Source organism: Vombatus ursinus, unplaced genomic scaffold (assembly GCF_900497805.2).
Source record: "Vombatus ursinus unplaced genomic scaffold, bare-nosed wombat genome assembly UNPS02010394.1, whole genome shotgun sequence".
NCBI classification, from domain to species: Eukaryota; Metazoa; Chordata; class Mammalia; order Diprotodontia; family Vombatidae; genus Vombatus; species Vombatus ursinus.
In genome coordinates, this window is record NW_020950172.1 from 2,176,696 (window position 1) to 2,191,917 (window position 15,222).

The 15,222-nt window shown below is 52.0% G+C and overlaps 1 protein-coding gene across 1 annotated transcript in view; it reads left to right on the forward strand.

Annotated features, from left to right (window-relative positions):
* The window catches only part of TBC1D22A (TBC1 domain family member 22A), a 306,894-nt gene that overhangs the window by 170,653 nt on the left and 121,019 nt on the right, over positions 1-15,222 (forward strand). The window contains exon 9 of the mRNA XM_027854296.1: positions 11,481-11,556. Coding sequence (XP_027710097.1) covers positions 11,481-11,556 — 76 coding nt within the window. The remainder of the gene's footprint in view (positions 1-11,480; positions 11,557-15,222) is intronic.

Here is a 15,222-nt window from a genome sequence, read left to right on the forward strand (position 1 = left end):
TGAGCAGTACAGACAGTTGCCACACCCCGGCCCTCTCTGAGCCCAGGTTTCCTGGCTGCTCAGCCTGGCGGGTCCTGGTACAACAGGCACAGCTTGGAGAGCCAGGGTGACTCACACCATGGAGCCCCAGAGGAGGGCTGAAGGAGCTTGGATTGAGTGGTTGAGTCTGCTTTGATAAGTAGAGACAAGTCTACACACCACCAGCGTGATGTTGCCCTGGTACTGAAAGCAGACCCCTCATTAGGGAATGGAATGGTCCCAAGAAGAGATTTGAGATCTGGTTCCCCGAATTGCTCTGATCTCTTCTATGGTTCCCTAACAAACTCCCAGAAATCAGAGCCCTGACTCTAACCCTGCCCCACTCTGGGGGATCGTGGTATGTCTCTTCTGCCCACTGAGCCTCAATTTTCACATCTGAAAAGTGGAGAGGTTGGAATGATGAATCCCCAAAGCCTTTCCTAACTCTCAGGCGCTCAGGTTGTGACACACATTGGGAGACCTGGACGAGATGGACCTCTCCTCTCCAACTGAGCCCCACTTTGAGAAGCAGGATTGTGTCAGCATAAAAAAGGGTGCTCGGAACTGTGCCCTCCTCATTGCTCGAAGGAGCTGGGGACGCTTGGTCCTCAAACGTCTGAGGGGCTCTTGGGAGGAAGAGGATCAGATGTGGGGCGCTGCGGGGGCAGGAGCATTGAGGGGCCGGCTGCTTGGGCTCTGCTGAGGAGAACGTCCTGACAATGGGAACTGTGTGGGGTGGGATGCACAGGCTGGTGAGGGGCCCTGGGGGCCTTTGAGCTTTGGCTGGGTGACAAGTCAGAGCCGGACTCCAGGTTTGATGAGGTGACCATGATGTAGATTGTGTCGTTCTGTGAAAGTGGGCTGAATAATGTGGTCGTGTCTTCTGAGGGTGTGGGAGGGTCCTGAGGGTTTCATGGGTAGAGGGCACTGAGGAGACCAGCCCCTGCTCCATTGGGAAGTGTCTTAGAAGCTGTCCTGGGGCAGAGGGCGTCAGAAGTGGGTAGGCCTTGCACTCGGCCTTCAGGAGATGAGGATTTCCTTCTCCCTGACTACAGTGGCCTCTAAGCTCTCACTGTTCCCCTTCTTGGGCCAGCCTTCTGCCTCCCCTTTGGAACCCCTTGGGGCTGGAGGCCGCGTAGTCCCGCTCTCTGTCCCCACTCTCGTCCTGCCTGCTCTGGCTCCATTCTGTGGTTCAGGCCGTCCCTCGGCGTTGCAGTGGGCTCCCCTGCCCCGTCCGCGTTCCCTCCCCTCGCTCAGGGCTTCCTTGACTCCCCTGGCCTCTACCTGCTGGGATTTCTCTGCCCTTGGCCTGGCTCTCTCCACTGCTCCTTTCTCCTTCTCCCTCCGATCACAGTTATGTGTGTGCTTGTCTTCGTGAGGCACTTGTTGTCCTTCTCTGTGTTTACACTGGCAGCGCCCAGCCCAAACATTGGGCTGAGCAGATAAAGAGGAAGGAAAGTAAAGGTAGCATGGTGCTGGGCAATGTTAAGAAAAATCTGTTTTCGTGGAAAGGGAGATGCGTGACCCAGCAGCAGGCATAAAGGTGCTTCTCTTTCCAGCTTGCCGTGCTGGTGCCGAGGCTGGGCGGCGGGTCAGACCCTCGAGGTTCACTCACCAGCTCAGTTTCGTGACCACCCGGGTGAGCCTGGCCAGTCACTGACCTGCTGTGGTCCTCACTTCCTCATGGGGGAGGTGGAGGGAGTGACACCGACGAGCCTGAGGTTGTATGGCAGGAGTTGTGGCCTCAGTGACCACCGGCTACTCAAAGACTTACAAAGCCCGTTCCTGCCATTCACAGCTTTTTGAAAAGCGGGTGGAACCTGCAGTATGGCTCCATTTCTCTGATGAGGAAACTGAGGCTCAGAGACAGGAAGTAACTTTGTTGGGGTCTCAGAGCCAGGCTGACATCCGGGTCCTCTGATGCCCGCTCTAGGGTGCTTTCCCCGGCAGTACCTCACCTCTAAGAAATAAGGCAGCAAGAGGCCAAACCTGCTTCTTCCGAGACAGGCAGACCTCCCGATTATTCCAGAACTGGGCCCGTGGCAAGAACCACCTGCCTTTGAAGTGAGCCATGCTTAGCAGGTTGGGTGGTGCAGGCTCGGAGGCTTCTGGATGCCGTAAGTAAGCACCTGCTGGATCCCCAGAGCAGGGCTCCTTAAGCTTTTAGAATCATGCTCCTCATCAGGAAACATTTTTGAGCATGCAGCCCAGTATGGCGATATGTGTGTGTGTGTGTGTGTGTGTGTGTGTGTGTGTGTGTGTGTGTGTGTATATAACTTGCTTATTTCTAAATTATAATCTTATACACTTAAACTTCCATAACAATAATCATATGTAGTACACACCACTCTAAATGTAGACATTAAAAAAGGCCACTGTATGATGAAATGCTCTTTGTTCTTGGGGAACTAGTGAAATGTATTGAGTATGAGACTAACACGGTAGTACTCACGCTTGAGGAAAATCTCGTGAGCGGTTGCATGATTGGTGGATTGGACAAAGAAGAGACTGGAGGAAGAAAGGTCCCCTGGGAGGTGTTTGCAATCATCAGAGTGGCACTCAGGAGTGCAGAGACAGGGTTGGCTGGGAGAGACGTGCGGGGAGAAATGACAGCATCCCTGGCTGGAGGCGCAGTGAGGAGTGGAGATGACATCACAGTTGGGGAGCTGAAAGGTTGGGGGATGGCAGTGTCCCAGTGGTAGTTGGGAAGTTTGGAAGGGGGAAGATGAGGCAGCTCACTCCTCTGCAGTGGAGGGCGTGGCTCGTTCACGACTCCTTAGCCTAACAGCTCCCTCCTCTGCAGCCAGAACCCAAAGTGTGGAGGATTCTCCTACTCAATGGTCCATCACCACCCTTGAGCTTAGCACCTCCAAGGGCCACCTGACATAGCCCTCAGAGGATCTGGGCTAGGGAGAGTTCTTACCTGAAAACATGAGGCTGCTGTGGGTCCTGGGGAACCAAGGGGGCAAGATGGCGGCCTCTTGGAGAAGACTGTGTTAGGACGAACTGCGTCATTGGATGTGCAGGAGAGTGTGGGATGGGCCTTCCTCTTCCCACCCTCTGATTGTGCCTCCCACTAGAAGACGGCTCCAGCTTCCTCTGAATTCTTCTGTTTTTCCTGTGTCACTTGGGTGATTGTGACTGATGGAGGAAGAGGCTGCTCCTTTAATCCAGACGGAATTGGCATCTATTTGTAAATAAAATCAGCAGAGCAATTCAGTCAATGCTGGCTTTCCATGTTAACCAACAAATGGCTTATTGGCAGGCCTGCCACAGGGAAGGCATGAGGCCTTTGGGAACCTGGTAAGGCAAAGGGAGCGGCCGTCCATGTCATTGCTCACACTTTAGATTGAGATGAGCCCCTTGTGGTGACGGGAAGGGAACCCTGTGCTTGGACTCCAGCTTTTCTTTCTTTACCCCCTTATGCCTCAGTTTCCTTATCAGTCGATTGAGAACAACAGTACCTCCTGTACTGCTCGTAGACCCTGGGTGCTAGACATCTATGAAGTCTTGTGGTTAAACAATCAAGGCAATCCTGATGAGATTTGGAGTCACAAATTAACACTCCCCTTGGGATGTTGCTTGCAGTTCCTCGTTTCTCTCAGGAAAAGGCACCCTAGACGATCGCACTCTTGATTTAGAGACAATTCAATCTGAAAAAATCCATTGAGAGACCTGTGGTGTGGGAACAGCCGGAGCTCCGTTACACATGGTGATTGCTAGCTCTGCCGCTCTGGCTTACTCTGAGGCCTTGGGCATGTAAGCTTGGCTTTCTTGACCTCAGTTTCGCCTTCTGTAGTGAGGGGCTGAAGGCATTCGCCCTGCCTGCCTCACGGTGTTGGTGTCTTGACATTATTATTACTGTGTGTATTTTTCCCGAAGGCCCTTTGTAAAGCGAAGCTGTTAAAGTGAGGGAAACAGCTTCTTTATTTTTGTCCCTCTTATGACTCTGGAGGTCCAGCTGTTGGAGCGAGCCATTGTTGATGATCTTTCTAAACCTGGGCAAAGCTAGAGGCCCCATGGTACCAACGACATGTTGTGCTGTTTTTCCCAAGAGGGCAGGGGCTGCAGGCCTGTCTGCTTGACTTTGATTAGCAACCACGCTCCAGAAGAGGGATAGCTTGTGAACAGATGGCATCCACATCAAGGCCTTATGCCTTTCTTAGGAGCTTCAGATCGCTTTTCATCAGGGTTAGTGGACTGACCTTCGTGGCCCTCAATAGTCTTTCATGCTCTCCTGAGCTTAAGCTGGAGAAATGTGGGCGATATTATGGTCAAGTGAATTTGGAACTGGTGTAAGATCAGACCCTAAAAGTGGTGATTAACGAATCTGCCATCCTGGAGCGAAGCAGCCAGTGCAGTGCCCAGGGCTCTGTCTTTGATTTTCTTTTTCTGAACATTTCGATTAGTGACATAGCTACTGGTCCACACGACAAGGATCATTCACGTGTTAGATGAGAACCTCCGGATCAGCTGAAATCACAGGACCTTGGATGAAGGGCTGAATCCAGCCAATTCCAGGTGAATGGGGATCAGCGTGTTTCCAAAAGGATTCATGGTATGAGTCTGGCGATGCCCTCCACGTGCCCCCATTTGTGCGTGGCATTGTGCTGCTCGTCTCGAGCCCTGAAGATAACAGAACTTGTAGGAAGAAGACATCTGTAATCACACAAAGGGATTAAATCTATCCACACAAGAAAGACCAAATGGATGACGCCATGCCTTTGCCTGGACGCTGTAGACAGCGTCCACCACACCGCATCTGTGTGTGGGCCAGGCTCAGAGTGGAAGAGCCTGGGCAGGCCTGCTCTCAGAAAATGGCCAGATCCTTTACTGACAGCGGCAACAATTAGCATTTGGGCAGCGCTTTGCAGACATTATCTCATAGTCCTGACAACAACGTTGGGATGTAGGTGTGTTATTATCCCCATTTTACAGATGAAGAGGTTGGGACCAACTGAGGTGAAGTGATTTGCCCAGGGTCACGCAGCTATGAAATGTCTGATTTTTCAGAGTTGAATTCCGATCTTCTGGACTCTAGGTCCGGTGCCGTGTCCTTGGGACAGTCTTACTGACCCAAGCTCCTCATGAAAGTAAAAGCCCATTTTTCAATAGCAGTATTTTGCACATCCTGCTAAATGGCCCGAGTGTGTTCATGTTTGGGGAAGAGCTGGTGGTGAACCTGGAAGAACATGGTTAAAACGCATCCCCCAGGAGTCATGTCGTAGGAAGAGAAGATGCCCTGGTCTGTGGCAGGAGGGAGGGCTGGTGGGCCAAGAGCCAGAGCGCTCCACTGGCCTGCTTGTGAGAGCAGGAGGAAGTGAGGAAGGCCCCCAGCATGCTGGGTGGACCCAGCGCCTGTGGAGGAGTCACACGGGCAGGCTGCAGTCAGCTTGGTTGGGCGGAGCTCCCGGGGGATCACAGATCCATTGAAGTAGCAAGGTAAAATCTCCCTCCTGCTTTGCCTCGTCGTGGAGGAGTTCAGGGAGATGCTGGATGCCACGTGCCCAGATTGTGGTGGAGATAATATGGAATCCATGCCTTGGGAGCTCCCAGTACAATGTCGCCTTGGTGCCTGGCTCGCAGCGGGTGCTCGTGAATGCTTTTGCCAGACCTAAAAATGGGACCCTGTGAGCCTTTGCAGTGGTGAGCTATGATGCTGGTCAAGCTCTTTGGATTCCCCGTTTGGGACAGAGCCAGTCTTGCGTGGCCCGTCCTGCAGATGACCGATGTGAGAAGCAACCCAAACCTGGAGCTTCTTCTCTCCTCCTGGCTGGGAGACGTCCAGCTTGGCGGGGGTGGCGCTATCCCTCCTGGTGGAGGGATTCTGTATCTTCGTGAAAGAGGAGCATCCCGGGGATTCTTCCTCAGTTCCACATGGAAGTTATTGCCAGTGTCTCCCTTTTAATTTGAGATCATTTGTTTTCATTTTCTCTGTTGGTTTTAGTAACTCGGTATCACTCCGGAATCACAAATCCTAATGGGCAAGTTGGTGGGTAATGTCACTTTTTATACTTGGAAAGAAAAATCAAATAAAGGCCCTGTGACAGGCTTTTCAAAAGTAGAAATTCAGAATCTTACTTAATGGACTCTCCATCTGTTCTCCAATATTTAGAGAATTGTTTCCAGGCTGAGAGAAAATAGAAGAGGTTCCGTACTTAGCAGACAGACCTGGAGTGGGACCATGTGTGAGTGAGGTGCTCCTCCCTCCTTACTCAGAGAGGGGACAGTCTTGCATCGAGGGGCTGAGGAGGCTGATGAGAAGATGAAGGGCCTGGGGGCCGCTCCGTGCCACAGGGGGACTCATTAAAGGAATGGGCAACGTTCAAGCTGAAATAAGTCTTTGGAGAGGGCAGGGGCGTAGAAGATGGATGTGATTTGTTGTGGGGGGACGGTAGAGGGAAGCTGATTTTGCTTCATTCAAGAGGCATTCCTGGCATTCAGAGCAGTAAAAATGCAGACTGGACAGCCTAGGAGGAGTGAGCTCTTTGTCCCTGGAAGTATTCATACAAAGTGGGGAATGGTTTTTCTTTTCAGGGATCTTCATTTGACATTGACTGTATCTTGTCGATTCTACCGTCATAGATGGTTCTGTGGCTGTCCTGTCCCCCGTCCTACTGCTCTAAAGCACAGGACCAACTGTAAGACTTCCCCATGGACTCCTTATTGTCCAGGGTAAAACACAGACTCCTAGGTCTTGTACTTTCACTGTCCCTTGTCTTCCTTCCTCCCTCCCTCCCTCCCTCCCTTCCTTCCTTCCTCCCTCCCTCCATTCCTCCCTCCATTCCTTCGTTCTTTCCTTCCTTCCTCCCTCCCTCCCTTCCTCCCTTCCTTCCTTCTTTCCTTCCTTTCTTCCTTCCTCCCTTCTTTCCTCCCTCCCTTGCTATCTTCCTCCCTTCCTCCCCATGGGGAATCATACTCTTACATGTAGGTGCTCTGTCAAAGAAATATAAATTAAACCTTGCAAGATATCTTGTAGTTTGGGGTCTAGATTTTTTTTTTCTTCTCTACTTATGTATTCTATCATTGTTATCCCCCTCCCCCCAAACCAAACAAAACAAAAACAAAAACATCTGAGACAGTTATCTCTTTTGTCCCATGTAGTTTCATTTTTGATTTCTTGAAATTGAGCTCTGGAAAACCAGGCTTTGATAAAAGCCCATTTGGATCCAAATGGAGCTACTTGACTATGCCTTTAAATCTCCATCTCTCTGGCTGACTGGGCATTAATAGGTCTCAGCCCAAGCCTCACTGGGTCGTTGTTTGGGCCTTGACATCTCAGAGTGAGTGTAAATAGTGATTGTTTCTTTTCTGGTCAGAAAACCTGAGGGTCTCCCTCTCCCAGATTGATTGTTTCTTTGCCTCAGTTCTTACCTAGCCTTAAGTCACTGAATGGGTGTTGCCTCAGACAAACTGAGACCTGGGAAAGACCTTAGCTTAAAAAGGCCAAGGTCCCACTGCATCCAGGGTCATAACCAGCCGAGCTGACCTATATCTTGCCACTGGACTCAGATGACTCTGGGGGAGAGAGTTAGGCTGGTGCCTTTGCACAGCCCTGCCTCATTTAAATCCAGTTCAATTGCAAGTCTAGACCTCACCCTCCTGATGTCATTGGTCCTCTTCTAGAATGAAGAACAACAAAGAATAATTTCTTCATCAGATTTCCACCCCGCCCCCAACACACAAGGTTCCCGAGGGAGGGAGGGCAAGGACCAATGGGGTTTGTTTGTTATGATTCCCTAGTGCCTTGTATTTAGTAGGTGCTTAATAGCTGTCTGCTGAATTGACTGTAGGAAAGGGGTTTCCTGCTTTAGTTATTTTGATAAAGTGTTCATGTGAGACATATATAAATTTCTCCCCACCCTTCTGCCCCCACCTGCTTTAAAATCCTCTACTCTGGATGGCTCCCAGCCCCTGGATTGGGAGCCTCCCAAGGGCAGGCACTGGGCTATGCCAGTTGTTGTACAGTGTCCAGCAGGGTACGGTTTTGAGAGTAGGTACTTGAGATAGTCTCAGGGGCAGAAAGGAGTCCGCAATGCAGCGGGCAGGTGATTTTCATGTTCCGTGTCGTGGGGCCATAACCAAGGGGTGGCCACAGGTGCTAGGAGACGTTCCCAAATCCACTTGCTAGAGGGATGACCTATGCTGCTGGTGACAAAGCACCTGGCTTTCTTTTCTCATTAGTGTGAAAATGTGATTTCGGTTTTATGGCTTTTATTTTAAAAGAAGGTTCATTTTTAAGGGGAGGGGGGAAGCCTTGCTGTCATTTCTGCCCGCTTACAACCTCTTACTTCCTTTAATGATCATCCTTCTCTCTGCCACATTTCCCAGAGTTTCTCCAGGTGTGCATTTTTCTCCTGTTTTAGCTACTTTTGCTGTAAGTGGAAATCGACTGGTTGTGGCTCCCTTGGGACCCCTGCTACTTGAGGGGTCATCAGTAACGTGTGATAGATGGCTCTTTGGTGGTGCTGACCGGAACGTTAGCCATACGAATCAATACAGGAGGCCTGGGGTCAGAAGGGAAAGTTTTTCTTTAAAGTACACTGTGAGGTTTCAAAACAAAGGCTTAATTTTTACAGAAAGGCGGTGGGATTTTTTCCTATTGCTTTTCCATACTCTGTCATTGTTAATGCATCTGGGTTTGAATCTCTGGATTCTGGTTTTTGTTGTTTTCGGTGGAGCAGATGAGATCACGAAAGCAGAGCTGAGAGGGTTTCAGGTCATTCAGTTCTTTTAATAGAGATTGCTTCTAGGAGGCGCTGCTTGCCACCGCTGCTTTGAGTGGTGCTCTCTGGGATGCGCTCAGTGCCACCTTGGAGATCAGGGATGATGGCAGCATTCTCTCTGGCCTTTGCCCAGGCAACGAGCCTCCAGAGGCAGAGCTTGATGGTGATGGGAAGCCTTTCTTTGCAGACTCTTTGGGGCTCATCATTGTCCCCTTGCCAGTGTTCACATTCCACTAACGAAATCTACTCGCGGCTTGTCCACAGGCCATTAGTTCCTGAATTATGGCTTGCATATTTGCTTACTCCAACATCACTGTTGCTCAAAGATTCATTACTTAGCAAGGTGGCTTCTCTGAGGAGGAGGAAACTGTTGCCTGTCACCATTTGTTTTCTGCATTTCTTTTCCACTGGGAGACATTTTTCAGTTCCAAGAACTGGCTGGTGGTGTGGATGACGGGAACCTTGGGAGAAAGGGACCGTGCCGTCTTGGAACTTGTAATAGCAGAAGAAGGGAGCACAGACAGTACCGAGGGAGAGCAGAGAATTAGAGGTGGATGGGACCTCAGAGGATCCCTGAGTCCAGCCTGTCCGTGAAACAGGTGTCCATACTCAGCCGCGATGGGGAGCCCCTTCCCAAGACAGCCACTCCACTCTTGGGCAGTTCTGATTCCTGAGAGGTCCATTTTCCTTCCGGTGTTCCTGATAGAAGAAAAAAATCTGCCTCTGTGCAGACCTGTTCCTAGCTTTGCTATCTTTAGCCTAGCATAACATTCCTAATCTCTCACCATGGGGCTGCCTTTCAAATAGTTGGAGACTTCTCCTGAGTTTTCTCTTCTGCAGGCCGGACATCTTCACTTGGATCAAACAAGGGATTCTTGTAGGGCGTGGTTCCCAGTGCCCTCAGCATTCTGCTTTCCCTCCTGGGTACATTCACTCGGTTAGGAATCCTTCTAAAATGGAGCACCCAGAGGGGAACAGATGCTCCAAGTGCTGTTAGAGAGGTCCGACAAGGAAGGCCCGTCCCCTCCCTCGTTCGGGATGTCGCATCTCTATGCTGTGAGGATGGAGTCGCCTGCTGGGCTGCCAGGTCATGACTTTGGCGCACTGGCCCTCTTTGCATTGGCTTCCTCAGATTTTTCTCCCACCATCTACTGTCCCTCTGTGCTTCCTTGGGTCTCCATTTGGGTTTTCCCCTACTCTGTAGAAATTGGAAAAACACATTTTAGAGCATCCAGAGAAAAAAAAGGTGGTTGGGATCTCTCTCTTTTTTTTTTTTTTTTTTGGTTAGGCAGTGGGGTTAAGTGACTTGCCCAGGGTCACACAGCTAGTAAGTGCTATGTGTTTGAGGCCGGATTTGAACTCAGGTCCTCCTGAATTCAGGACCGGTGTTCTATCCACTGTGCCACCTAGCTGCCCCTGTGGGGATCTTCAGAGAAGACACAGTAATGACCAGTTCTGTACTACAGGATGCTGACCTGATCTGCCTTATTGAAGTGTCTGGGGAGGTGTGGAAAGGATTGGCCTCGATGCCCTCTGGGGGCTTTCCAACTGAGACACGAAGAGTGAGGGCGGCTCTGCAGGGATGTCCCCAGCTCGTGATGCCTGGATGTGGTGCTGTAAGGCTTCTGGGCACTCGCCCATTTCTAGTGTTCTCCCCACAGAACAGAGCCTCGTCCATGTATCATTGCCCCAGAGTAAGCTGGTGGGTCAGGCAAGGTGTCCACGGGCCCGGGGGTTGAACCGCGTAGGGAGCTCTCCAATGGGCTCTGGTTTTAAAATGAGCCTTTGAGAGGCATGGAAGCGCCAGTCCCCCAGGCCAGCTCCCCATTGGACTTTCAACTCCTTGAGGGTAGAGATTGTTTGACTCTTTTGCATTTGCCTTCCTAGAACTGACCAAAGTCTTAGCTCATGGTGCAGGCTTAGTAGATTCTTTATCATTCATTCATTCCATGGTGTAGAGTATTCTCAGTGAGATCTACAGTCATTCAAAAGACACGTGTGTGTGTGCGTGTGTGTGTGCGTGTGTGTGTGTGTGCGTGTGTGCGTGTGAGTGTGTGTGTGTGTGTGTGTTAGTAAGGGTTGTGAGGGATAATGGCTGCAGGGAGGCCTGGCAGAAACAGAGAGGACCCCATCCCCGCCCTGTGAAGGGCTTAGGAGAGGCTGTGGGCCAGAGGCTCCTGGAGAGGCTCTGAACTCTCCAGGGAGCTTCCCTTTTCGCTGGTGCTCTGCTGGCTCTTGGCTCCTAAGAGCGTCCTGCCCCAGGCTGGGCGCCCTCCGGCTCCCTCCTGTGTTGTCTTTCCCCTTTAGGTTGTAAGCTCCTGGAGGGCTAGGACTGCCTTTCTTTTTCTTATTTGCATTTTCAGTACTGAGCGTGGTGCCTGACAGGTAGTATTTGCTTAATAAGGGTTGACTATTGACTGTCATCTAATGGAAAGTGTTTTATTTCATCCTAATATATGGTACTGAAGGTAAAACCCTGGACTGAGCCTTGAGAGGGGACCAGAGAGATAGGGCCCTGCCCGCCTATACATGAGCACAAATGAATCCAGAGTAGATTTGGGGGGGAGGTTTACTAAGGAAGGACAAGCTCATGGCGCGGAGGGGACATGTAACACCAACCAGAGGTGCGAGATGTGAGTCAGAATCTTGGCTTGCGCAGCTGCTGAATGGGGATGGAAGGCCATGTGGCCTTGTCTTGGTTATATCTTGATGAGTTTTTCTGGGCTCTTATTTTAGGATAACTACACCTTTGCCCAGCCTGGCATCCAGATGAAAGTGCGTCTGTTGGAGGAGCTCGTCGGCCGGATTGATGGTAAGTACGTCCGCCCGCCTCAGCTCTGGTAGCCCCCGTGACGGCGCGACGTGCGGCATCGAGGGCAGAACTGCCCTCGCTCCTTTGTGTCAAGCTTGATGATCAGAGTTCGGGGCGTCTCTGGGCACGAGGGGGTGGGGCTCAGCCAAGGAAGAGTTATCCTTCATGAGGCCCAGAGGATACCCAGGCTGTCCTTTGGCCCTGTCGGCTGCCTTGCTGCGTCGTTTTGCTGTCAAGGATGTCAGAATAATTTCTCTGTGGAATCCGATCAATTACCAAGTCTGGAAATAACATCTTTAATATTGTAGATAAATTACAGTGTGTGGCAGGGTGATTTCAGATGATACTTTGCAGGTTTAAGAAGGGTGCCTTGAAATGCTTTCTACCTACATCCTTAAAATCACTACCCCCATGAAGTGCTGACTGTCGTATTGCAAAAGAAGAGTTTAATTAAATGAAATGGAAGAGATAATGCTTGCCCACTCTAAGTACCTTCTCTGGGTACTTTGTGGAATTAATGAACAGAGCATTAGCACAGTGTTGCAGAGCAGAACTCAGCCCCTTTTGGTGACACCAGCCAGCCAGCAGTGAGACTGGGGGGAGAGGGCAGAAAAAATACTGTTTCTTCTGTGGCTCCTGTGTCTATGGTGAATGATTTCATTGTCCATTGAAACATGAGGACGTCCGTTGGACTCCACTTGTTGGAGAGGTGCGGGCCCTGGCCTTTTCGGGGGGTGAGGAAAGGAAGGTTTCAGATACGTACACATACACACACATGCATACATGTACATTTTTATGTAGATACACATTTGTGCATACATACCTGTATGCCTTTGGTAATAGGAGAAAGCCATGGCATTTTTCTTTGATGTTCATAATCACAGCTGACTTTCCCGAAGTGCTTTGATTTGAATCTCCCAACACTTTTGGGAGGGAGCTGACCAGGGCCAAGGTCCCTCATTTGACACATGGAGAATCTGGGGCCCCAGCTGGGTCAGGGACTTCCCTGAGGCCCCATGGGCAGGAAGCCTGTCAGTCGGTCCACAAGCAGTGAATACGAGCTCACTGTATGCCAGGCCCTGGGCTCAGAGGGAGGATTGGAACGCAGACTCTCTGACTCCTCGAGGCCATGCCTGGGATCACCTCAGTTGGGGCTGGAGGGGCCTCCGAGCTCTCCCCAGGCTCCCCCTGCAGGGCTGGGTACGGCTTCTTCCAGCTCTCTCCGAGTCAGTGGGATTGTGAATATGAGGGCCACAGCTGGTGAGAATTCTCTTTCCATGTTTTCACACTTTTCACTCATTTCAAACAGAAAGTTTTCTTTTTATGAATCTACTTTCCCCCCAACAACAGTTTCCCTAGAATTCTTGAATTCTGTGAAGTTAATTGGGAATAGACTTTCTGAGCAGCTGCCTCTTTTGTCCTACGTACTTAGCATGGCACATTTTGTGGGTGTTAGAAGGAAGAACCTGGGCCCTGGGCCCCGTGTGGCCGGCTGTAGTCCATGGCTTGGGCTCATGGAGGGAGTTCTGGGGTTCTACCCTGGCTCCACCACTCTCTGGATATGTGGTCCCCGCCAAATGTCTTCCCCTTCCCCCATCAAATAGGCCCCTTCTGGCCCTGACGTTGGAGGATTCCGGGCCCCTGAGCCCATTAGAACTCTGGGCGGCCAGAGAGATCTCCTTGGGTAAGAATCCCAAGGGCCTTTTGTCCTGCTTCCCCCATCTCACCCCCATGCTGATTTTGTATAACTGGCCCGGCCCTTCGGGGAAGCATTTTGGAACTACATCCCCCAAAGCTGCCGAACCATTAGACTCCCCCTTTCGCCCAGCGATGCCATCGCTAACTGGCTCTGTATCCCAGAGATGTCAGAGAGGGAAAGCAACCATGCGGACAGACATCTGGACGGCAGCTCTTTCTGTGGGGGCAAAGAGCCAGAACCTGAGGGGACGGTGAGGTTTCAGAGGAGCCTGGGAAGATGTGTGTGAGCTGCACACGCCATGACAACAGCACTGTCAAAGCAGACACCCCTCAGAGCGGCAGGGTCTCTGAGCTCTGCAGTGACCTCACGCTGGTCCCGAGGATCGGGGGTGACCTAGGCCGCCCGCCTCTGGACTGAGCGGGGACGCACTCAGAGAGCAGGCTGAGGGGCACGTTTTTAGATAGGGCTCACGGAGAAATCTGGTTTTTTCTTTTTTCCCCTGCAATCGTGGAGCCGTCTTCCCCATGCCATGGCACCAAGGCCTGTCTGAGGGGACTGCCTCCCATCCAGCTTAAAACAGAAGCTGCTCCTGGTGGGCAGGAGTGTTTTTTGTGGGTGTGAAGTGCCGTAGGGAACGGACCACAGGCTTACCTGGTTTGCTGGGCCCTCAGGGCTGAAGGAGGCAAGGTGAGTCAGAATCACAACAAGGTTTGCCTTTGGCATCACGGATGGAAACTTCCACACACGCAGGTCTGCGGCACGGCCTTGGAGAACAAAGGAGAGGCTGTGTTCACCCTTGCATGTGTGGCGGGATTTGAACCCAGCGTTGCTGCCATGGAACACTTCCTCCTCAGGCCTTAGTTTCCTCATTCGGGGACTGAGAGGTGGTTGCCAGGTCCTGTCCCCCCCTCCCCCGCATGAATCTTTGGTCAGATATTGTCCAGGTGCAGCTTATCTGTCCACTGAGAGCAGCCTAGCTTCCCGGATCAGGAGGGCCTCTCCCTTTGTGTCCATTGCTCTCGGGCAGGGCTTTTGTCAAGCACACTCCAGGCGTGGGCCTGATGACCAGAGGTCTAAAGCATGGCAGCAGGCCCCTTCCCTCAGGCTGTCCTGTGGGCCTTCGCTAGGCCTGGTCAGTGGGGAGCCGGAGAGGGCTTCCTTGGGTTTCTGGTGCTTCTCCCCAGTGAGGACGCTCCTCAGGGGTCTGCTCTGACCCTTGCCGCAGCCCACGTAGCAGAATACCCAGAAGCCATTCTCTCCGGGGGATACGTACCTGGAACAAGCCCTGCGGGTGTCCCATGGAGCAGACCAGAGCCAGCCCTGGGCACCTCGGCTCCTGTGCGGGCCTCCTTGTTTGCCCGGGGCTCGGGCTGGAAGGCCATGATGGAGAGCAGGGCTCCCTCCCCAAGGCTCGAAGATGGGACTGCTCCGTGTGTTCTGCCCCTGCCCGTTTGTTTGAGGTCCACTGGGCTTTCCATGTTAAAGCCTCTGTGTGATGTTCCCATCTTGTGTGCGGCTGAATCCCCCTGCCGTGTTCTTGCCAGAGGACCGCTGCAGGGCTGCTTTTTGCCACGTCTGCCTTCCATGCTGGGATTGGCTCATTCTTCTCTTTCTGCCGGGTTTGTGATAAGCGGTGTGTCTCCCCCTCCCCTCCCACATCTGTGACCTCCATGGCTGAGTCGTCAGCTGGGGGGGACATTGGTGATGCTGCCGTGTGACCGACCATCTCCTCATTGATCCAGCAGTGCCGTCCTCCTCACCGGGCTTGCTCCTCAGCCTTATCTCCCGCTCCTTCCGTGTAGCTGTGATGGTGCTGGCCACAGGAAGACAGGAGGAGTTCTGCCAACTCTTGGTCCCCTTCTGCTGATGCCCCGCACCCTGGCAGCCAGTGTGAGTGCAAGTGTGGACGCTCCGGCGCCAAGGTCGGGGCACCGAGGCCTCCGTCTGAGGGGTCGGGCTTCCTCCGG